This window comes from Rattus rattus, chromosome 12 (genome assembly GCF_011064425.1).
Source record: "Rattus rattus isolate New Zealand chromosome 12, Rrattus_CSIRO_v1, whole genome shotgun sequence".
Classification (NCBI taxonomy): Eukaryota; Metazoa; Chordata; class Mammalia; order Rodentia; family Muridae; genus Rattus; species Rattus rattus.
Genome location: NC_046165.1, coordinates 78,950,246 through 78,975,678, shown reverse-complemented (window position 1 = coordinate 78,975,678; position 25,433 = coordinate 78,950,246). Strand labels below are relative to the sequence as shown.

General features: G+C 39.8%; 1 protein-coding gene across 1 annotated transcript in view; it reads left to right on the top strand.

Moving 5' to 3' along the window:
* Cfap20dc (CFAP20 domain containing) overlaps positions 1 to 25,433 on the top strand; it is a 240,639-nt gene that overhangs the window by 114,251 nt on the left and 100,955 nt on the right. The window contains exon 7 of the mRNA XM_032917591.1: positions 21,082 to 21,219. Coding sequence (XP_032773482.1) covers positions 21,082 to 21,219 — 138 coding nt within the window. The remainder of the gene's footprint in view (positions 1 to 21,081; positions 21,220 to 25,433) is intronic.

Here is a 25,433-nt window from a genome sequence, read left to right as displayed (position 1 = left end):
CTGAGGGAGGCAAGACGGACACTCTGTGGTTTAAATGCCTCGTGGCTAGCAGTGCTGAACATTTTTTCCTATTTAATACCCTTTTGTACTTGGTCTTTGAAGAACTGTGTTTCATCAGCCTACTTAGTAATTGAGTGGTCTGGATCTGGGGTAGCTTGTTGTTTTGATATTTCTAGATATTAATCCTCTGCAGATGTGCACCTGTTCTATAGGCTGTCTTCACTCAGCTCACGGTTTGCTTGGTAGGGCAAGTGTTCTTTAATTTTATGCGATCCTGTTTCTCTATTCTTGCTACTGCTTCCTGGACTAACAGAGTCCTTTTTAGGACATTCTTGCTGATGCCTGTATTTTGATGTGTTCTCCCAATTTTCTTCTCTGTTTTAAGTATTACATTGATGCCCTCTGTTAAGTTTTGTACAGAGTTTAAGGATCCAGTCTCCCTTTGTTTGCTTGTTTTTAATTTCAAGATACTTTTACTTTAAACAGTTTTGAATAGTATGCATTAGGCGCATTCTGACGTTGCACTGTTTTATGTGTAGATAATCCTAGTTTTCTCTGTAACATTTTTTTGAAGAGTTTTTTCTTTTCTGTGGTTTCAGCATCTTTCTTAAAACATCATTTTACCAGGTTGGGGATTTGGCTCAGTGGTAGAGCGCTTACCTAGGAAGCGCAAGGTCCTGGGTTCGGTCCCCAGCCCCTCCCCCCAAAAAAAGAAAAGAAAAACATCATTTTGCTAAATTTGCATGGGTCTAATTATTACTCCTCTATGCTCTTCTATTCTTCTGTTCTGTGTATCTGATTTGTACCAGTGCAGTGCTGTCTCTGTTAAAATGTCTATGTGACAGGAGTTAAAAGCAGACATTGTGATAGCGATGTTAACATTGCTTATTGGCCGCTAGCACTGTTCTCTCTGCTCAAGATTGCTTCGGGTGTTTACTGTCCTCTGTGTGTCCATGTTAATTTTACAGTTGTTTTCCTGGTAGTGCACTCTCTCTCTCCCGCCTCCCTCCCTCCCTCCCTCCCTCCCTCCCTCTGTGTGTGGGTGCGTGTGTCTGCATGGGTGTGCATGTGTGTATATCTAAAAGAAATTATTGAATCAGCTTTCTTTGAAATGATAACAATGGTTGTTTCATATCTGAGATGCTGAGAACCGGGTCGTCCCTCTGTCCTTGAGACTGGGTGCCTTTTTAATTGTGTAGTCCAAGGTGTCTGTCTCACACAGGAGAGGCCAGAAACCCAGGAGTTGCCTGGTCACATGGGCTAGGTGTCTCCTCAGTCCCAATCTGCCAAAGATTGGGAAGGCCAATCTAGAGTGAAGGCCAGGGACAGAAGCCTGGACATGCTGCTTCTAACAGCAGCAACAGTAGCAGCAGCAGCAGCAGCAGCTGTAGCAGAAGCAGCAGCAGCAGCAGGAGCAGGAGAACCACATGAGCACAGGCGAACTGTCTTCTTTCTTCCCATAGCTCCTTTTGTCCATGCTGCTGCCTGACGCTACTGTTTTTAAAAACAGTTACTCTGTGTAGGGAACTCACTCTGTAGACCAGGCTGGCCTCAAACTCAGAAACCTACCTGCCTTTTTTAACGTTATTTTATTTGTCTGTTCTTTGAGAATTTCATTCAGATATACAATGTCATTTGCAATTTGATATAGACTGCCCGGAACATATAACTCTCAGCGAGAAAGCCATTTTTATGATATTAATCGTGCTGACCCACAAGCCTGGAGATCTTTCCACCTCTCATGTTTTAAATTTTTTGCTATTGATATCGTTTACTCTCTTATTTATGCTTTTTCCAAGATAATAGTTGAAGTTATTGTGAATGGGGTTGTTTTCCTGAGTAATCTCATCACATTTCTTGCTTGACATATAGATAAATTACTTACTTTTATATGTTAATTCTTATATTCTCACACTTTGCTGAAGGTGTTTTATCAGTTTTAGAAATTTTACGTTAAAGTCTTTAGACTCTCTCATGCACAGGATTATATTTTCTTCAAATAGAGACACTGACTCCCTGCTCCCTTGTTTACTTTCTTTCATATAACATTACACGGACTGAGCAGCTTTAATTTATGTGTTTAGATATAGAATTTGAAACAAGAGCAAGGAGAGGTATATAGGAGACTTGGTGGGAGGAGAGGGAAAGGGAAAGTGATGTAATAATATTACCTCAAAAAATGTTTATTACTAAGTACTAAAAGGTAAAGATGTCTTCATAGAACACAGAATTGTATTTTCTGACTATGAAACCCAGTTTTTAAAAATTCAGTAGCTCAAATGGAATAAAGATAGGTCCGACTTAGCATTCCTTGGCTGCCTTTAGTTTTGTGTAGGGTCGAGGCACGCAGCTTCCCCCTGTCCGCCTTGGCATGTGTGTCATTGGTCTTCACGCTCAGCTCATCCCGAGGCAGTCACGTGGGTGATGACTTACAGGGCAGCCTCTGACATCATTAGGAGGCAATGTCCCAGCAAACTCCCTGTTCCTCTGCCTTTTACAGTCTTCCTCCTCAGACTTCAGGAATGACCTCTGAGCCTTAGGTGTGGGAGTTTGTTCCATGGTTGGGACTGGGCTCCACAACTCTGCGTTTCAATTAGCTGTGGTTTTCTTTAATGGTCTCTATTTGTTGAGAATTTTCTCGATATGGGAACATGGTGTGGGGAGGGAAGAGCAATAGAAGAAATAAAGTACAAGCGATCTGATGGGGAAATGAGAAAAACAGGGGCAGGGGCTCTAAAGGGAGTGGGAAGATGAATACAGAAGGAGGGAAGAGAATAAAATGACAGTAAGGATGTCTGAAAGGTCATGGGAATCATATTATTAACTATATTTCTAAAAAGTCCTCTGATGAATGTAGTAAGTCTGTACAAATGTACAGCTTGAAGATCTGCTCCCCCGGACTGTTCCTTCTCTTCAAGAGCCGTAGAGCACCTAGCAAAAGCGCCAAGCTTCAGGCGCCCTCTTTTGAGTTGATTGCCAGGTTTTCCAAGAGACTTCCATGCTCCATGTAGAAGGTCTGTCTCTGTTGCTGGCGACATCAGACACTTCAGACAGAGAGCACAGCATCCCCTGAGCTGGAACTAACTGAATGCCTCCTCCACGAGGACCCATCTTCATGGTTCCAGAAGGTACAGTACAAGCTTCCGAAGGAGGGAAACAACAGCCCTGTGAACTACAACAGTGACCAGTGCGATCCCTTGGTGATAATCAGCAACTCTCCCACTGACCCTAAGCCCCACTCAGCAAGAGGGAAATCGTGCTTGGTACTGGAAATCCAGCCAGCTACCCAGGGCTGGTGAAGTCATGGATCACGGAGAACTTACAACTGCCATTTTACTAAAACAACATAATCCCTAACTACATTCTCTCCTTACACCCACAGAAGATAATAGTATTATCGTGTATATGTGTTATAGATAGATAGATAGATAGATAGATAGATAGATAGATAGATATAATATTTTATTTGTTTTGGAGAATTCCTTCCCACTGAACTTCTGCTATCTGCCCTCATACCACCTCTATGTCCTGCTACATGTTACAGGCTCATCCATATTTATCACTGCTCTATTCATGGTATCTATGAAATGGAAACAGACTACAGGCCCATCAACTGATGAATGGAAAATAAAAATGTGATCCATACATATCATAAAATTTTATTCAACGATAAGTGATCTTTTTATGTATACTTGTGTTTGGTTTGCAAATGTTTTATTGAAAAATTTCATATCAGGGAGACTGGCCTATAATCTTATTTTTATGTGTGTATGTTTATTCATTTATGTATCAGAAGCACTGACTTTTTAAAATGAATTCGATACTGTTCTTTTCCTGTTTATTTTACAAAATAGTTTGATGGAGATCGGTGTTTACCTTTCCTCTAAAGATATGACAGAATTCAGTAGCAAGTCCATCTGAGCATGTAGTTTTTAGTTTATAAGCTTTTTATTACTACTTCAATCTCAAAGTTCATTACAGGTCAATTTGAGTTTATATACTCATAATTAATAGATTATACGTGTCCAGATTTTTTTTCCTAAAAAAATAAGAAAGCAAAACTGCAAAGCCTATAAGAACTCATCAAGTTTGAACAACACACTATTAAATAATAGCCGGGCAATGGGGAAACAAAACAGGAAGGAAATTTAAAAATTACGAATTGAGTGTAAACAAAGACACCACACACCAGACCATGTGGGCACAGGGACGCGTTACTTAGGGGCAGTTTATAAATACAAATGCCTACCTTAATAACTGAAATCTCAAACTCATATCTTTTTAAACAAATATTTATTTTTATGTACATGTGTTATCTGTCCTTACACAAACCCAGAAGAGGGAATCAGATCCCATTACAGATGGTTCTGAACCACTCTGTGATTTCTAGCAATCGAACTCAACAGTCCTTGGAAGAACATCCAGTACTCTTAACCACTGAGCCACCTCCCCAGCTTATCAGATGTGTATCTTAATGGTACACATCAAGATCTTGGAGAAACAGGAATAAGCCAAACTCAAAATCAGTATAAAGAAATAACTCAAATAGGGCAAGTTTAATGATAAGGAAACAAGATATAGAGATCCAAGTGAAACAAAGACCTGGCTCTACGAAATACTAAATAAAGTGCGGGTATGTATGACTGGGGGAGCGGACCTGAAGCAAGAGTGAAATTGAGACCTTCAGGAGTTAGGACCACTCTCCCGTTTCTTAACCCTATGTGCTCAGGAATATGGCCTCTACCTCCCTCACCTCTGAGAGCAGTCACATAGTCTTCAGCCAAAATACAGGTTTGAATTCCTCTTTCCTGATGAGAACCTGAGTGGCGGGTTCTTGGACTTGCTTCTCCTGCAAATGAGGCATTCCCAGCACCTCTGCCCTAGCCAATAATGTATACACGCCCTGGAAATTCCTACCAACTTCTCAAGATCTCTATAGCCCTTGGTCACCCCAATAAAGGTGAGCCTTCTCAATGAAGCTGATCCCTGGAAGTTAATCTGCCCTTCTGAACCCTGCCTCCCTCCCCATGACCCCTGCCCAGTCCCTGCTTCCCTCACCTTCAAGGACCAGTTGCCAATAGCCCATGAGGAAGGGGAAGCCCACACTAAACAAATTCGCAACCCTTAGACAATGTAGCCAAAAAGAGATACAAATTAATAATTTAATAATTATTAAATAATTGTTATTACTTTTATTAATTTATATTATTTTTATTAATAATTAGTAGATTTAATAAAATTAGAAATGAGAAGAGAAAAATTGTAGCAGACACCAATGAAATTCAGAAGACTGTTAAGGAATATGTTGAAGATGTAAACTTCTGGAAGTTGGAAAAGCTCTGCTGTGTTTTAAAATGACCCACACTGGTAGGGTAGTACGTGTGCGTTTTAGTAACTGATTTGTTCTAATAAAGTAATTTTGCTTAGAATTATATTAATTTGTTCTGGATCAAATAAGTTTACTACTGCTTAATATAGCAAAAACATGTCTATATTTCATGTTTGTTTCTTTTTGTTTATGATAGTACTTTGCATCTGAGCTGGGACTTAATTGCAAACAGAATTCTCTTTAGGTGGCTGAAGAAAATAGAGGTATTTTTTTCAAGAAACTGGCCAGTGTACAGTATATCATAGCAAGGATATCCAGAAACGCAGGCTTGTAGTCTACAGCCATGAATTACATGCTGCAAAGGAGGCTGTATGGTTTCGGATTTTGCCAAGCAGGGTACAGTGTATGGGAAAGCCACCAAATTAAGGATATGCAAATGACTGAGGATCCAAGAGCCCCATAGCTTCCTCACCCTCTTCCCTGCGTTTGGCTTGGGTAGTGATTTAACGGCAATAATAACTTCCTATTGAATGTGTTAGAAATGGAAAGAAATTTGAGTTGTTTCTCACATTGTTTGTATAGTGACCAGAATATGTGTATTATTGTTAGCTTGATTAATATAATCAGCCGATTACTCGGTTGTCTAGTACTTACATGCTAACACGCATGCTTGTTATAAGGGTTATAAACAACAGAAGCTACTGAAGGAATACTAATGTTTCCCTTCTAGTTTAACCTGGGATTATTTTATTAAAAGTCGATCCTTCTAGAAGCTGGAAGCATAGCTGCCCACAAGATGTCGGGTGATCTCGTAGAAGTTCATCTGTGCGCTCTAGACCTGTGTCCCTCCTGGATGTGGGTCTTGCACGGGACATTGTGCCATACATGTCCTTTGTTAATAAACTTAGCCATGCACATTGACAGTCCCCAGAGAATTCACAAGCAGATCACAGCCTGCTCAGCTGACATCACTCCGAGGCTACTGTTGAAGCCACTGTAAGACAGAAGCCCTCTGAGAAGAGGCTACACACGCTCTCCAGCAGCCGCAGGAAGTTAATCACAGCCTGATTAATATACATGAAGTAAAGAGAAGCTCAGCAAGTCAAATGAACGCTTTAATATCTGATCCGTTGCTAAGCTCCCATCAAAATTACGATACAGAAAAAGTTTTCAACGTATAAAGTCACAGGATACAGCCTGGGAGAAGAGAAAACAACCTTTTAAAGGCGCCTCTCCATTTTTTGTAAGCTGAAGGAGTGTCTTAGGAGAACACATAAAGCTGAAGCCTACACAGAAGTTGGCCAGAAATCTGCAGGGAGTTCGTGGCCCTCGGAGGATGAGGATAAGCTGGGGAGAGTGGTCAGAGCTGGCTCAGGTGGCTGTAGGAGTGCTTGCCTCTCTGCCAGCCTATAACCGTACAGCAGATGTGCTCCCTGACGAAACTGAACCACTGCTTTCAGATTCAGGTACATCAGGCACGTGACTCAAGTTAAAACTAAAAGGAAGAAGGAATTTATGGCCGGGGAGGTTTTATCTGTGAGTCAATACATTAATATTAAAAAAGGAGTAATTCATTCTTCAACTATCTTCAATAATCATTGTATTGAACCACAGGTGTTATAATGTCAACATTTTGTGGATATAGAATTACGCCGATATTTTACATATGCCCTTTGTGGAATTACACCAATGTGGACACATTTCTCTATTTCTGTAATCACCATTCTGATCAAGAAATTTGAGTGTTAAAAATATCATGAACATACCGCTGTCCTCACCTGATCGTGGCTTCTCCCTCCTCGATTCTGTCAGATTAATTGTACCTGTTTTTGAACGTAATGAAACTGGGATCGCAGGGCCCTGTACCTTCACCGTGGATCTGTCTGTGCTGTGTGTCTCTGTAGTGTGATATTTATCACAGTGTACTCTGTGATGTGTACTGAACAGTGCTGGCTTGTTAACTGTTCCTAGACTGTTAAGAGCAATGTCGCTGGAAACAGCCTTCTCTGGTTGGAACTCCTTGGTAGAACTTTTTTTTAGCATTTGCCTGTGTTCTACTTAAAGTATGACATTTCTTTGTCGAGTAGTAACGATCTGAGTCAGCTATTAAAGTCACCCACTAGTAATCACAGTATCTGGACCTCTGAGCTTTTTATCATGCCAGTGCCTCCTTGCCTACTGCCAATACAAACATGTACTTGTTGCTGAATACTCAGGCACTTTTCTTGTATTCTCAGACACACCAATTGTTGTTTAACTGCCCTTCGCCATCCCAATATTTTTCATATCCTCTGCTGGGTACGAGCTTCCAGAAGGCTGCTCTGGCCTCCCGCTAGATTCCAAGCCAGTAGAGAGTGACTACCCGTAGCAAAGTCTTAACGAGTCCACTCATAACAGAAACTGAATGGACGTACAGGAATTAAGACAACATGCTCTCCATAGACTCCTCATTCAGAACTGTCTGACTTTATGTAAGCTCTATGCTGTTTTTCAGAATTAGTCCAAAGTTTTAAATCAAGCTATAAATGTTAAAAATAAAATAAAATGGCTTAGTAATTGGCCTGGAGGAGGGAAGCAGGTAGGATGTAAGTGGTAGGAAGATGAGTTCATTTCCCCTTTGACCTAGAGAGCACTGAGCTGTCAAGTACTAGATGGTCACAGGGTGCCTTTATAACTTTGGTTGATGAAAGTGAGACTAAGGCCTCATTAGCGACCGATGTCCCATGAAGTCTGAGAACAGCACTGTGAGCCAAACCCTAAGCTGGCACAATGCTTTGTTAGGCACCGTCACAAAACACGTGAGGTGGCCCACTTATGAGGAAGAAAGCTTTGAGTTCATTAATTGGTAAGGTATAGGCCATGGCCAGTTTGTTTTGTTGTTCTGGAACAGTGGCAAAGCAGCAACTCAGTATGGAAGCTTCCACAGGGTGTTCCATGTAGGAACACCAAACCCTTTATCTATGGCCTAGAAGCAAAAGAGAAGAAAAAAGGACAACAGGTTCCACAGTCTTCTCTGAAGCATGCTCTCAATAACCTGAGGAATGCTGACTCAGCCCCACCTCTCACAGGCCTTGCCATTTCTAAAACCTACCAGCTGGGAACTTCTCTGATTCCCCACCCAGAGCCCCCTGCTCCCAAATCCTGTGGGAGAGAGAGCTGATCACCCAGAAGTGTTGGCAATCCTGAGACTGCAGGGCAGGACAGATTGCCACTTCTGCCAACCTTTGCCCACATCCCTGGCCCAAGAGGAAATTGCATAGTGCCTCTGAACACAGGAATATAGGAGCAGTCAGTCAGGTGGAGGAGCCCCGTGGTCCAGATCTGCGCACGCATCTGAACTGAACAGGTCAAAGAGTACTCTGCACCCAAATCCCGTGGGTGGGGAGAGCTAGAGCCTTAGAGGTGCAGACACCCCTGAGAACCCAGAGAAGACTACTCTCTGCTCACATTCCCAACTCAGGAGGAAAACTCCTAGGGCCACCTGTGCTCCCTGCACACTAGGACCTAGGAGGAGTAGGGTCAGGACCCTTCCTTCCAGGTGCCACCCTCACAGAGAGCTGAAAGCCAGCCTACAGGAGCAACTACACGCCTGAGAGCAGACCTCTGTTCCCATAACTGGGTGAAAGAAAACAGGAAAACAGGTCTACAGCACTCCTGACACACAGGCCCACAGGAAGGTCAAGCCACCATTAGAAACAGCAAGAAAGACTAACACCAGAGACAACCTCATGGCTAGAGGCAAGCACAGGAACCCAAGCAACAAAAACCAAGACTACTTGGCATTATCAGAACCCAGTGATCTCTCACTAAAGCAAACACTGGAAAAGCAAGCTCTAGATTTAAAATCACACTTTATCATGATGATGGAGAACTTTAAGAAGGTCATAAATAACTCCCTTAAGCAATTAAAGGACAATGCAAGTAAACAAGTAGAAGCACTTAGGGAGGAAACACAAAAATCCCTTTAAAGAACTACTTGAAAACCAACCAAACAGGAGAAGGAAATGAACAAAACCATGAATGAGTTAAAAATGGAAATAGAAACAATAAAGAAAGCACAAAGGGAGACAACCCTGGAGATAGAAAACCTAGGGAAGAGACCAGGAGTCATAGATGCAACATTACCAACAGGAGATAGAAGAAAGAATCTCAGGAGCAGAAGATTCCACAGAAAACATCGACACAACTATCAAAGATAATGTAAAACACAAAAAGCTCCTAGCACAAAACATACAGGAAATCCAGGACACAATGACATCAAACCTAAGGATAATAGGTATAGAAGAGAGTAAAGACTCCCAACTTAAAGGGTCAGTAAATGTCTTCAACAAAATCATAGAAGAAAACTTCCATAACCTAAAGAAAGAGATGCCCAAAAAAACATACAAGAAGCCTACAGAACTCCAAACAGATTGGACCAGAAAAGAAACACCTCCCGTCACATAATAGTCAAAACACCAAACGCACAAAATAAAGAAAGAATATTAAAAGCAGAAAGGGAAAAAGGTCAAGTAACATATAAAGGCAGACCTATCAGAATTACACCAGACTTCTCACCAGAGACTATGAAAGCCAGAAGATCCTGGCTAGATATCATACAGGCCCTAAGAAAACACAAATGCCAGCCCAGGATACTATATCCAGCAAAACTATCAATTAACATCGAGGGAGAAACTAAGATATTCCATGACAAAGTCAAATTTACACAATATCTTTCTACAAATCCAGCCCTACAAAGGATAATAAATGTCAAAGCCCAACACTAGGAGGCAAGCTACACCCTAGAAAAGGCAAGAAAGTAATACCCTTGCAACAAAACCAAAAAAAGAGAAGTACACAAACATAATCCCACCTCCAAATACGAAGAAAACGAGAAGCAACAAGCACTATTCCTTAATACCTCTCAACACCAATGGACTCAATTCCCCAATAAAAAGACAAAGATTAACAGACTGGATACTTTAAAAGGACCCGGCATTTTGCTGCCTACAGGAAACACACCTCAGAGACAAAGACAGACACTACTTCAGAGTAAAAGGCTGGAAATGACAATTTCCAAGCAAATGGTTTGAAGAAGCAAGCTGAGGTAACCATTCTAATATTGAATAAAATCGACTTTCAACCAAAAGTCATCAAAAAGATAAGGAAGGACACTCCATATTCATCAAAGGAAAAATCCACCAAGATGAACTCTCAATCCTAAATATCTATGCTCCAAATACAAGGGCACCTATATACATAAAAGAAACCTTACTAAACCTCAAAGCACACATTACACCTCACACAATAATAGTGGGAGTTTTCAACACGCCATTCTCATCAATGGACAAACCATGGAAACAGAAATTAAACAGAGACGTAGAGAAACAAACAGAAGTTATGAACCAAATGGACTTAACGGAAATTTATAGAACATTCTATCCTAAAACAAAAGGATATAACTTCTTCTCAGCACCTCGTGGTACCTTCTACAAAATCGACCATATAATCAGTCACAAAACAGGCCTCAACAGATACAGAAAGATAGAAATAACCCCATGAGTCCTGTCAGACCACAATGGACTAAGGCTGGTCTTCAAATAAAACAAGGAAAGAACGCACACATATACATGGAAGTTGAACAATGCTCTACTCAATGACAACTTGGAGAAGGAAGAAATAAAGAAAGAAATTAAAGACTTCTTAGAATTTAATGAAAATGAAGGTACAACATACCCGAACTTATGGGACACAATGGAAGCTGTGCTAAGAGGAAAACTCAAGCTCTGAGTACCTGAAGAAAGAAATAGGAGAGAGCATATGTCAGCAGCTTGACAGCATACCTAAAAGTTCTAAAAGAAAAAGAAGCAAATACACCCAGGAGGAGTAGAAGGCAGGAAATAATCAAACTCAGAGCTGAAATCAACCAAGTAGAAACAAAAAGGATCACACAAAGAATCAACAGAACCAAAAGTTGGTTCTTTGAGAAAATCAACAAGATAGATAAACCCTTAGCCAGACTAACGAAAGGACACAGAGAGTGTGTCCAAATTAACAAGCTCAGAAATGAAAAGGGAGACATAACTACAGATTCAGAGGAAATTAAAAAAATCATCAGATCTTACTACAAAAGCCTATATTCAACAAAACTCAAAAATCTGGAGGAAATGGACAATTTTCTAGACAAATACCAGGCACCAAAGTTAAATCAGGAACAGATAAACCATTTAAACAACCCCATAACTCCTAAAGAAATAGAAGCAGTAATTAAAAGTCTCCCAACACAAAAGAGCCCAGGTCTAGATGGGTTCAATGCAGAATTCTATCAGACCTTCATAGAAGACCTCATACCAATACTATCCAAACTATTCCACAAAATTGAAACAGATGGAGCACTACCAAATTGCTTCTATGAAGCCACAATTACTCTTATATCTGAACCACACCAAGATGCAACAAATAAAAGAGAACTTCTGATCAAATTCCCGTATGAATATTGACTCAAAAATACTCAATAAAATTCTTGCAAACCGAATTCAAGAACACATTGAAACAATCATCCACCATGATCTAATAGGCTTCATCCCGGGTATGCAGGGATTGTTTAATGTATGGGAAACCATCAACATAATCTACTATATAAAAAAACTGAAAGAACAAAACCACATGATCATTTCATTAGATGCTGAGAAAGCATTTGACAAAATTCAACACCCCTTCATGAAATAAGTCCTGGGAAGAACAGGAATTCAAGCCCATACCTAAACATAGTAAAAGTCATATACAGCAAACCTGTAGCTAACATTAAACTAAATGGAGAAAAACTTGAAGCAATCCCACTAAAATCAGGGACTAGAAAAGGTTGCCCACTCTCTTCCTACTTATTCAATATAGTTCTTGAAGTTCTAGCCAGAGCAATCAGACAACAAAAGGAGGTCAAGGGGATACAGATTGGAAAAGAAGAAGTCAAAATATAACTTTTTGCAGATGATATGATAGTATATTTAAGTGATCCCAAAAGTTCCACCAGAGAACTACTAAGCCTGATAAACAACTTCAGCAAAGTGGCTAGATATAAAATGAACTCAAACAAATCAGTAGCCTCAAACAAAAGATAAACAGGCCGAGAAAGAAATTAGGGAAACGACACCCTTCATAATAGTCCCAAATAATATAAAATACCTCGGTGTGACTTTAACCAAGCAAGTAAAAGATCTGTACAATAAGAACTTCAAGGCTCTGAAGAAAGAAATTGAAGAAGACCTCAGAAGACGGAGAGATCTCCCATGCTTATGGTTTGGCAGGATTAATATAGTAAAAATGGCCATTCTACCAAAAGCAATCTACAGATTCAATGCAATCCCCATCAAAATTCCAATCCAGTTCTTCATAGAGATAGAACAATTTGCAAATTCATTTGGAATAACAAAAACCCAGGATAGCTAAAACTATCCTCAACAATAAAAGCGCTTCTGGAAGAATCACCATCCCTGACCATGTATATATATATGTATATATGTAATATATATATATATATATTATTGGTACAGAGACAGGCAGATAGAATAGAATTGAAGACCCAGAAATGAACTCACACACCTATGGTCACTTGATTTTTGACAAAAGGGCCAAACCATCCAATGGAAAAAAGATAGCATTTTAGACAAATGGTGCTGGTTCAACTGGAGGTCAGCATGTAGAAGAATGCAGATCAATCCATTCTTATCACACTGTACAAAGCTCAAGTCCAAGTGGATCAAAGACCTCCACACCAAACTAGATACACTAAAACTAATAGAAGAAAAGGTGGGGAAGAATCTCGAACACATGGGCACTGGAAAAAATTTCCTGAACAGAACACAGTGACTTATGCTCTAAGATCAAGAATTGACAAATGGGATCTCATAAAACTGCAAAGCCTCTGTAAGGCAAAGGACACTGTGGTTAGGACAAAACGGCAACCAACAGATTGGGAAAAGATCTTTACCAATCCTACATCTGACAGAGGGCTAATATCCAAAATATACAAAGAACTCATGAAGTTAGACCGCAGGGAGACAAATAACCCTATTAAAAATGGGGTTTAGAGCTAAACAAAGAATTCACAGCTGAGGAATGCCGAATGGCTGAGAAACACCTAAAGAAATGTTCAACATCTTTAGTCATAAGGGAAATGCAAATCAAAACAACCCTGAGATTCCACCTCACACCAGTGAGAATGGCTAAGATCAAAAGCTCAGATGACAGCAGATTCTGGTGAGGATGTGGAGAAAGAGGAACATTCCTCCATTGTTGTTGGGGTTGCAGACTGGTACAACCATTCTGGAAATCAGTCTGGAGGTTCCTCAGAAAATTGGACATTGAACTGCCTGAGGATCCAGCTATACCTCTCTTGGGCATATACCCAAAAGATGCCCCAACATATAAAAAAGACACGTGCTCCACTATGTTCATCACAGCCTTATTTATAATAACCAGAATCTGGAAAGAACTCAGATGTCCTTCAACAGAGGAATGAATACAGAAAATGTGATACATCTATCTACACAGTGGAGTACTGCTCAGCTATCAAAAACAATGACTTTATGAAATTCGTAGGCAAATGGATGGAACTGGAAAATATCACTCTGAGTGAGGTAACCCAATCACAGAAAAACACACATGATATGCACTCATTGATAAGTGGATATTAGCCCAAATGCTTGAATTACTCTAGATACACAGAACACATGAAACTCAAGAAGGATGACCAAAATGGGGTTGCTTCACTCCTTCTTTAAAAGGGTAACAAAAATACCCTTTTTTGGAGGGTATACGGAGGCAAAGTTTCTAGCAGAGACTGAAGGAACAGCCATTCAGAACCTGCCCCACATGTGGCCCACACATATACAGCCACCAAACTAGACAAGATGGATGAAGCAAAGAAGTGCAGGCTGACAGGAACCGGATGTAGATCTCTCCTGAGAGTCACAGCCAGAATACGGCCAATACATAGGCGAATGCCAGCAGCAAACCACTGAATTGAGAATAGGACCCCAGTTGGAGGAATTAGAGAAAGGTCTGAAGGAGCTGAAGTGGCTTGAGACCCCATAAGAACAACAATGCCAAGCAACCAGAGCTTCCAGGGACTAAGCCACTCCCCAAAGACTATACATGGACTGACCCTGGACTCTGACCTCATAGGTAGCAGTGAATATCCTAGTAAGAGCACCAGTGGAAGGGGAAGCCCTTGGTCCTGCCAAGGTTGGACACCTGGTGTAGGGGATTGTTGGGCGGTAGGAGTGGGGTTTAATGGGGGATGATCGGAAGGGGAACACCCATATAGAAGAGGAGAGGGAGGGGTTGGGGGCTAATGGACAGGAATCCGGGAAACGGAATAACATTTGAAATGTAAATAATAAATACCCAATTTAATAAAAATTAAAGAAAAAAATACCAGCTGGAAGTCAAACCCTGAGATAGGAATAACATTTAACATCAGAGCTAAACAATGATTAGCCTTTATTAAGTAATGTTTTTGTTGTATGATGCTACCTGAAATTTCCCTCAGAGAATAATTTAAGTTCTAACAGTTCTTAGAGGAAAAAAAAGAGCAGATAAGTCAGACTCAGACTTCCAGGTGATCTATGTTCCTACAGGAGTTCTGTCATAGATTGTCTGCCATCAAAGAATGTAGGCTGGGTATGGAGTTGCAGCACCATCGTCCTGCATTTTTGTACCTATCTAGAGCCAGCCTGGGCTACATCATAAACCGCATCTCACTATAACAAGGAAAATGTACTGAGCTTCCATCCCCGGGGATTTCTGACTACCCCTGGTAGTCGTAAACTCAGCTTGATGTCTGACTACCCCTGGTAGTCATAAACTCAGGTTCGATGTCTGACTACCCCTGGGAGTTATAAACTCAGGCTCGATGTTGCCTCTTCTGGCTTTGTATCCTACTCTGCTCACACAACTCTTTAATACAGAGTTCCTGATTTCTCTTTATGGGATCCAGTATACAGTTTCACAGTTAGGTTCTGATCTCCACAGTTCTAAGCCTCTTTCAACATGAAATCTTAATAGTAATGGTATCGTTAGAGAAACATGAAGGAATTCAAAATATATCGCATAACAGGTGAATCTGATTTAGTTTCGTTATTTTTTTCCAAATGTATTCTGTTTTCTGAGTTCATTTATTGTGTTACTTCACACTGGTTTTTGTTGTTGTTGTTGTTGTTTGTTTGTTTGTTTTATTTAATGTGTGGGTTTGAGCATCTCACTGAGTAGTCCAGGTTGCTAGTATGCATCATCCTCCTAAGTTCTGAGATTACAGGGTGTGCCTCCACACCCAGCTTCATGTTGACTCTCTAAATGCCAGCAAAAAATATAAATGAGTTAGAAATAAGAAGATGAAAAATGCAATTTGTAAACCTGGTTTTTGACTCTTGGAAACCACTGTATTGCCACTAAGTGTTGAGGGGTTTGAGTTAAATCATTCATTTCCCACCTCAGGATTAGAACATTAGCAAATGCTACTCTGTCTTCATCTTGTGAGGGCTTTATACTTTCATAACGATGGTTTGGATTAAATTTTTCTTGCGAATAGTCAACATATTCAAATTTTCCACTAGATTCTAAAACAGCCAAGAAATAATGAAGAGTAATGTGTGTATGTGTATGTGTATACATATACAAATGATAGATGATAGATAGATAGATAGATGATGATAGATAGATAGACAGACAGACAGACAGACATAGAAGTGAAAGGTAAAATTAAATGTTGCCTAAGTGAACCACATAAAGTCGTCTTACATTTCCTTTGAGTCACTTGCTGTTGTGTATGTTGCATGGGTTTGTTTTGTGCCCTGGAGAGTTTTGTCTACTACTTTCATCCGACTTCTCTTTGATTCTTTCCCATAGCATCACCATCTTGAAAATACATTTCCTTGTGTGGTGTTTTGTTTTGTTCACTTTTGTTGTCTTATTTTTCAGTTTTGTTGTTGTTGTTGAAGCACAAGAAACACTACTGTGTTGAGTATGCTTCAAGTCCTAGGAATTTAAGTTGTTTTCTTTTTCATTAACTATGAACACTTGTTCATACAGATTACCAAATATCTAATATTTGAGTTGCTAATAGAGATAAATTAAAAGTACTAAGTAAACCGGACATGGTTTTGCTCACCTTATATCCCAATACTTGGGAGGAAGAGGCAAGTGGATCTTGGAGTTTGCAGCCAGCCTAGTCTACACAGTAAGTTTCAGGCTACGCAGAGTTACATAACGAGACTTTGTCACCAAGAAAGAAAGAAAAAAAGAACTACAAATACTTAAAATAATAATAAAATTACTGTGGTTCTATAGCCATTTTAAGACTATGGCTATATACATTGAATTGATTTGTGGATTATTAATACCAGTTTCTAAATCTGCTTCTTAAAATGAGAGGATTAATAAATATATTTACAATTTAAAAAACCATACAAATAAATAAAATCAAATGTAATCGATAAGAACACAAGTTAAAAAAATTCACCAAAATATTCAAATAACCATATAAATATGAATGAAGTTAAAGAACAGTTTGAACTATAACAGATGACCTCCCCTTGGAAGCGTTCACAGGTAAGTGCTAATGTTAGAGGAAGCTGGATGGACACTTGACAGGAGACTCTTTTCGTTTGCTCTGTGTGTGTGTGTGTGTGTGTGTGTGTGTGTGTGTGTGTGTGTGTGTGTGTGTGTGTGTTAACTACTCGAGGATAGAAAGCTTAACTTAAATAATGGCTGTGGGTATTTTAGTTTTCAGTAATGTCTTTATGCTTATTGATCTCATGACCGAGCCCTGTACACTCTGAACCTGAACTGGCCTGAACGTAACCAGTTCCCCCAGTTTACACCTCGGGAATTGAAAAGTCAGTGGAATAAATAGGCTGATGAAGAGGCCACAATGAGAACCACTGCTCGTGAGCTAACTTTAAAAAGGAATTAAACACAAAGAAGACAAGTATCTTTTTTAATTGAACACGAAGTCTTCCCAGTGTGTGCCCAGACTCAAATCACAGTTCCGTGATCTTGTTGTGTGTTATGTGTGTTAGCCAAATGCATGCCTGACTCAGTGCACAGTTCTGTGATCATACTGTGTATTGAATGTGTTCTCTAATTTTATCCTCCCAGTGCCTGAAAGTAAGCACCAAAATTCTCATGCTCCTTTTAGTTCTTCATTTATTATTTTTATTTTTTTAAACTAGTATGCAAAGTACTTGGTTTCAGTCTGGCTTCTTCAAACAGTGTTGTTACCCATCCTCTTTCCCCACTGCCATTGCCAAACCCTCTAATTCCCCTTCCCCACCAAAGGCCCTCTTGTGTTGTAATGCCTTGTGTACCCCATTACCTGCCAGTCCCCTCCCTTAAGATCTCTCCTCTCCTCCTTGCATAGCCCCTTTTGTAGTTCCATCACACAAACAAAAACATATATACAGATTTAAATCTAGCTTCTCCTTGAGAGGAAACATAGCAGTAGTCTTTCTGGATCCAGCTTTCTCTGCATATCAATGACTGACATTTCCATCCATTTTTCTACAAATGTCATGATTTCAGTTTTCTTTACATTGAGTGACATTCCATTGTGTGTAATGTAAACTTTAACTGATTTACTCAGCAGTTGATGCTCTAAATTATCTAAATTATTTCTTTTTTAGCTGCAGTGAGCAGTACAACAATAAATATAAGTGGACAAGCATCTCTGTGCAAGTCATACATCAGTTCTAGTTCTAGTATCTTGAGACATCACTATTCTGATTTCTGTAGAGTCTGCCCAGTTGACATTACAGGACATCAGCAGCATTTGAATGTTCTTCTACAGCACTTCCTTGCCAGCGTTTATTGTACTTTATTTTAATTTCATTTTCCTGGTAGCTAACAATGCTGAACACTTTTTCAGATTATTTACTGGGCATTTGTATTTACTCCTTTGAGAACTGTCTGCTCAATTCTTTAGCTTACTTATTAATTGGAAGGTTTTTTTTCTGGCACTAATTTTTCTCCACAGTTGAAAAAATGTTCCTCTTGGGCTGGCCTTCACGGCATCTCAATCCTTGCACTTACTGTGCCGTTGTTTCCATGTGGGTTTATGAATTTTTTAGTCCCCCACCCCATGTTTCTTCAGTGACCATGGATTTGTATAGTTTCTGTATCTATTGCTTTCTATTTTTTGTCTACTATGACAAGATGTGGGGAATCATTGTGTGTGTGTGTGTGTGTGTGTGTGTGTGTGTGTGTGTGTGTGTGTGTGTGTGTGTTTGATAAGGCTTGATTTATGGCCCACAATGTGAATAATTTTGGAGAAATTTCTAGAGTTGCTGAGGAGAATGTACTTTTGGTTTCTGTTGGAGGAGAATGCTGTTAAATCTAGTGTTCTTAGGTTTCTTTATTAATGACATATGTGAAGATGGAAGGATTAATGGCAGAACCTGTGTGACCTTATGTACCCACCAGTGTTTCAGTTATATGTTTTGTTTGTTTGGTGTGGATGTCTCCCCCAGTTTTAGTTTTCCTTTTTCACCTTTTTGTTTTTGCTTCCTCGTTTGATTTTATATGATTCTTCTAATAATTTGTCTCGACTTGAGTTTATGTTCCTCACCACTATTTGAAGGGAAAACTGACTGCAGAAATATAGCCAGTTACTTGACAGAGCCCTTAGATTGGCTTGAGTCACTAGTATTCCAAAAAAAGTTCATAGATTAAGGCACATGATTCAGAGTGAGAAAAATGTAGATTATAGATTTGGAAGGCTGTTGTTTATTTTTTAGTTTTTAATTTTTTAGAACTGAAGTTATTAATATTTGAGTTTAAAGGGGAAAGGAGCTGGGTGTGGTGATGCATTCCTTTAATCTTAAGACTCTGGAGGCAAAGGCAGATGGATCCCTAAGTTTGAGGCCAACCTGGTCTACAGTTCCCAGGGCAGCCAGAGCTACACAGAAAAACCCTGTCAAAAAAACAAGGAAACACGTGGTGGTAGATGGGAAAGGGGAAAGTGAACTATGAATAAGAGATAGAATATATGAGTGGGAGCTATGAGAAAATAAAAAATGGTTACAGTTTAACTTTAGAACAAGTAGAGATAGTCATGAATGCCTGTTTGGGTAAAATACAAGCTAAAACAAAACAACTAAAACCTTGAAGTACAGAAAAGTGTCAACCGGAGCTTGAGAGATGGCCCCACAGTTAAGAGCACTGGCTGCTTTTTAAGACCAGCACCTATACAGTAGTTTATAAACATCTATACTTCCAGGCTATACAACCACTTTAGGCCTCCACAGTCACTGAATACATGTGACACACATACATGCAGACAATACAACCATGCACATAAAATAAGGCTTTTAAAAATGTTGATTTAAAAAAAATAAATAAAACCAGAAGGTACTATTATTACGAAGTAGAGACCCAAAGACAACACAAAAGCCCAAATTAAGAGTCTGTATTAAGCTGGCCTGGGCCTGCCTGGAAACAGTTCTCACAGAGCAGCCCCAGATGCATTGTACAGGGAGCTTTTAAAGGCAAATAAAACAGAAAAACTGCATCATGTTTGGCTGTTGCAGGGGAAGTAAAGCAAGCAAGCAGTTTAACAGAAGCCAAAGCATGCAGTTAACTGGGGCATTCTGACACCAAGTTTCTAGTACTCTGATACAGGACTTTTCAGGGCAGGGATAGAAAGCAGAGGGGAAGGGGAAATCAGTTTCAGGCTAAACCAAAGATGGCTCCAACTGAGACGAGGTGAAGGAACCTTTGCTCTGTCACACTATAAGATTGTCACTGTTTCTTCCCATGTGATTTCATGCACTGTCTTTTCTAACAGCCTCTGTTAATAGTGAAAAACTACTAGTCTCAAGAAGTCAAATAATGTAAACCATGTGTCTTCCCTGTTTAGAGGAACTTCTGTGTAAGCCTGAAGAAATCACACCTGTCTGGCTCCCACCCCTTGCCTGCCAGCTCCAGTCCCATCCTGCTGTGCTAGGGCCTAAACTTTCCTGAGGACTTTCAGTGGCTAGGCCTCTGAGATGGTCTAGAAGATTCTGTCCTTTGTATTTACTTTTGAGTATATGTTTGCTGGGTATTCTCCCCAGTGGGATCTCATATGTCTTTTAGCCCCAGTGTCCTCTGGTTCTTGCACGAGAAAGCTTGCATTTCCTGGCCAATGGAAGGCCTCTTGGGTTCCCATGTTGTTGCATGCCTATGTAGTAGCAGGGTGGTGCCTGCCAGAGCATCCTCGGCTTATAGAGAGTCTCAGCTCAAGTTCCCATACAATCCTTGTGCAGCAGCTTCACAGCCAGCACCACTCTAGGCTTCTCTCTGCCCTCAGCACGTCCTCTGGCTGCATCTCTTCAGGCCACCTAGTTCTCTCACGATCAGCGTTAGCTTGCATCCATGTTAAGTAGCACATGTCAATGGCCACTCTTGACAACTACTTGTACAGAAGATTGTGTAGCTCTCACCCCAGCTTGTTTGTATTTCCAATGTTACTTGACTCTTTCATTCATAAGAATGGTGCCTGAGTGGGACTCTTCTCCATAAGTCATACAGAGGCAGTTTCTAATTTCCCATTTACAGAAGAAATGCCATGCTTTCTATAGATACCAAGGCTAAAAGTTTGCATAAGTTGTCTAAAGTTGCACTCTAAAATGTTTTGCTTTACTTGGTTTCATTATAAAGTTTGCTCAGTTGGCAGCAATGGCTTACATTTGGGGCATGGAGGTTCATTTTGAATAATATGTGGTATTCCATTTTAATAGATGAACCCACAGATATTATTCCACGAAGCTGTCAACTCGCAACAGATGTTCCACATGTCACACAGCTGCTTAACATGACAAAACTTCGCCAAACTGAAATTAAATTTGGAGGTCATCCTCTAAGATCTGCAGAATCAGGTATGCACAGAGGCTCCTATAAGCATGATATGTGGACCCTTCCCCCTTAAGGTGTCTTTCTCTAAAGATGGCCCTATGCCTTGTTCTTCCACATTACTGTCAATATACAAGGCCAGGCCTGTAAATGCAGGTCACTGCCAGCCCAGCAAACAACCTATGCCATGAAGAACTTGGCATGTGAACATTTGACCCACATAAAACCCTTGCTACTTCAGTACTGTGATCTGCTGAGAGAAAGGAGAAGATAGGGAGACACGTGAAGCAATGCTTTCCTGTAGACTGGTTGTCCCTCTTCCATAGAGTGGTTACTCCGCTACTGAAATGCACTTATTCAAGTACTACGGTGAAAGGCAAGCAATGCTGTCCTCTGTGAAGGAACTATGGGAATGGAAGGACTGCAGCGGGATGCAAGTTCATTGCCAGTTTAAAAAGGAGCTGCAGTTCAGCTGTGGACAGTGCTGTCCTGCTTGAATATGTATCCTTCAATCTTAAATAGTCTCCAAATATTTTTAATTCATCTTATTTTATTGGATATTTTTTATTTACATTTCAAATGTTATTCCCTTTCCCAGTTTCCCCCCCAAAATTTTTAAATACCTCCTGAACTAAACAAAATATGAGACTTCCCATGTTCTACATCTGTACAAACCTAATCCCAGTTGACTAAATCAATGAAACAACTTTATATCAAGCCCAATATAAGGTCAACTCCCGAGATATTTGAACCCGTAGGATATTTTTAAATTACGACATTTAACAGCACAAAATATTTTTTTCTGATATCTGCACTCCTCTCAGAGAGACTCTTTGTTAATTTGGTTGTTTTGTTTTTAACATCCTCCAGTGATTGTTATATGCAGCCATCACTGAGAATACTGGATCACAGCCTGGGAAGGTCATGTGATTCAAGTAGCACTCAGATATAAGGAGCTAATTCAAAGGAAGATAAGGAAACGCCATAGTGAGAGACCATCTGTGGAAGAAGTAGATCCTGGAAGTATTCTGTGTCTATTTATATATTTATAATAAATTAATAAGAGACTTATAGAAGTGTGTCAGGGCAGAAGATTGAGTAAAAGCAAGGAGATAGCAATCTATCTTTCAAAGGCTTCATGTAAAGGAATGGCTTGAGTGACTGAACACTCTGCTAGAACCACACTGTGGGAGTAGCTTACATTCCTCAGGTAAAGAGGTGGGATGTTTTAGGAAAGTGAATTTGACAGCAGGATGCCAGGTGAATTTTGAAACAAGGTGAGGTAAAAGACCATGGAGAGTAACTAACATGTCTCTGCAGTGATCAGACATAAAATGACAAGGGTCCAGGATGGCAGAAGCTGGGCCATTAGAAAGCAGTGGCTCTGAGGGAAGCTGGGGGAACAATGGCAATGTGTGGCTTCTCAGATAAGAGAGATGGTCAAGAGCGTGCTCAGAACTTGAAAGAAGGTCAAATAGAAACAGATGTTTGTGATGAAGGTTGGGAGCAGGAACCTCCTTATCCACCTGTCTTTTCTCTCTCAGTTGTGGAAGTTATAGATCCATAACAAATCGGCCTCTTTTTTGTCCTTTTGTCAATACAAAAGGAGTTTGTATGTCAGTGGGCACTTCATTATTAACTCTTGATTGCACCATTTCCAAACTCACAGAAAAGCAGAGAGACAATGTATGATGCAAACCTCACCTGCTTTATAATCCTCAGCATTGAATGGGACCTTTTGCTGGCAGTGGGGCAAATGGTGAAATATATGTGCATGCTATCTATACTATGTAGAACGAGACACGGAGAGAAATAGGAAGATTTCACGCAAGCAGTGTTTATTAAGGCGCCATGGGAAAACATATAAAAAAGCAGAAACATAAGCTCACTGGCTTTCAGGTGGCAGCTTACTCTTAAAATTTGCCACAAAGTGCAGGAAGAGTGTTTTCAATGACAAACAAATGTGTGGTGCTGATGTGAATTTTGATATTTCATCATAAATGCACATATTAAAAGAGCCCAATAAAGCCTCTAGAGAAATAGCCACTTCCTGTGGATTTTCACACAACCAAAAAAAGAACAATTTTTTAACTGTTTTAGACTGTGTTTTATTTAATGTGATATAGCTTAATCAAGAGCACTGGATGAAATTAATAAAACCACTGTTCCTAAGAAGCCATTGTTTCCAAAAAGCTCCACATTCCTGCCATTTTCTCTATCAACTCCCAGTTCATATTAGCTAATGACTTTAGGACTGGGGAATCGAATAATCTTACTTTCATTAATAGGACCCCAGTTTAATTGAACCAGAGAATGTGGTCTGATTATTGAAATGGAGCTTTCAGCATTAATGACAAGATACAGTGGCCCACCAAACACAAATCAAAAGTAGTAATTAAAAATTGGAAGGTGGCTTTCCCTAATGCCTACCTTTTCACAGCAGGTATCTTACTGGGCTTACACTTCCTTTTTAAATAAGAGGAAACTGGCACTCCAACCTCCAACTACAACTTCAGAGTAGCGAAGTTACTCTGCATCTAAAGAGAAAAGAAAGACAGAGGGAGGAAAAGAGGAAGGTAAAGAGGGATGGAAGGGAGGAAGGAAGGAAGGAAGGATATATTAGTAAGCTGCCTTTTGCACTGGTAAAATAAGTATTACATTCTTCTTTAGAGTCCATATTATGAAAGGAAGACTCAAACCAATGACGAAAATCTACTGTGAAACAGAACCTAAAATAAAAATAAATTAGACTGGAGAGATGGCTCAGTGATTAAGAGCACTGACTACTCTTCCAGAGGAGGTCCGGAGTTCAATTCCCAGCAACCACATGGTGGCTCACAACCATCTGTAATGGGATCCGATGCCCTCTACTGGAGTGTCTGAAGACAGTGACAGTGTACCCACATAAAATAAATAAATAAATAGATCTTTTAAAAAATGAGTACATTTTGTCATAAGAGCCAAGACACCACCTATAACTCATGGGTCAGTTGAACTAATACTGTGAAAATGGCTGAATTGCCAAAACCAATCTGTAGATCCAGCGCAAACCCTATGAAAATTTCAATGAAAGTCTTCACGTAAATAGGAAAAAACAAATCCTAAAATTCATTATTAAAGCACAACAGACCCCAGATAGCCAAAGCAATCGTGAGCAAAAAGAACAATGAAAGAGGTATCAATTTTTTTATTTCAAATTATACTATGGAGCCATAATTATTAAAAAGTGCATAATACTGGCACCAAATCAGATATATAGATCAACAGAATAGAATAAAGGAAAAAAAGAAAAAAACAAACAAACAAATGAACAAACAAACAAAAACCCACCTCCAGCCACCTCTATTTTGGGAAAGATGTCCAAAAGATACAGTGGATAAAAGACAGCCTCTTCAACAAATGGTACAGGGAAAACTGGATATTCAGAGGTAGCAGGGTGATTCTAGATTTTTGTCTCACACTTCGTACATTAATCAGTTCAAGCTGATTAAAGGTATTCATACATGATGAGAAACTCTGAAACCGTGGGAAAACACTTTAAGATAACAGTCATATGCAAGAACTTTTTGAAAAAGACTCTGGATGCTCAAGGAATAACACCAAGAATTGACAACTCTGGTATCATGAAATTAAAACCTGCTGGTTTAAATAATAAAATAAAATCTTTGCCATATTACAGGGAGCCCACCAAAGACCAGGCCAGCACAATCTGTAGCCTACTGAAAGTCTTAATTTCAGCTAACTGATATTATCCTTAGATATTTAGGACCCAAGTATAACCCCAACCATTTAATATAGGGGACTTTTAAAGACAAAACTAAACCTTGTTATCTTGCATGGCAGCTGGAGAGGGAGGTTTTGCACAAACAAGCAGTATAACAGAAGCTAAAATAAGCAGTTAGCTACAGGGAGAAGTTTGCACAAGTAGGCAGTTTAACAGGAACCAAGATAAATTAGCTGGGACACCTTGACCTTGGGTTCCTAGAATAGAGCTAATTAATTTTCCATGGGATTCTCCATAAAGCAGATCAAATTCTGGTTAAACTTAAATAAATTCATCTTGTACATTTGAATTATGCATCCTCTTTCCCTATCTTCAATAAAATAAAACAGCACAACTGATCATATTTCTTCATTAAAGTTTTTCAGTCTAGAAAGAATTTGAAATGGATATTGAAAGCTGGAAATGCCTAGACAGTTAGAATTGGTCATTGTGCAAACATGAGACCCAAAGTTTAGA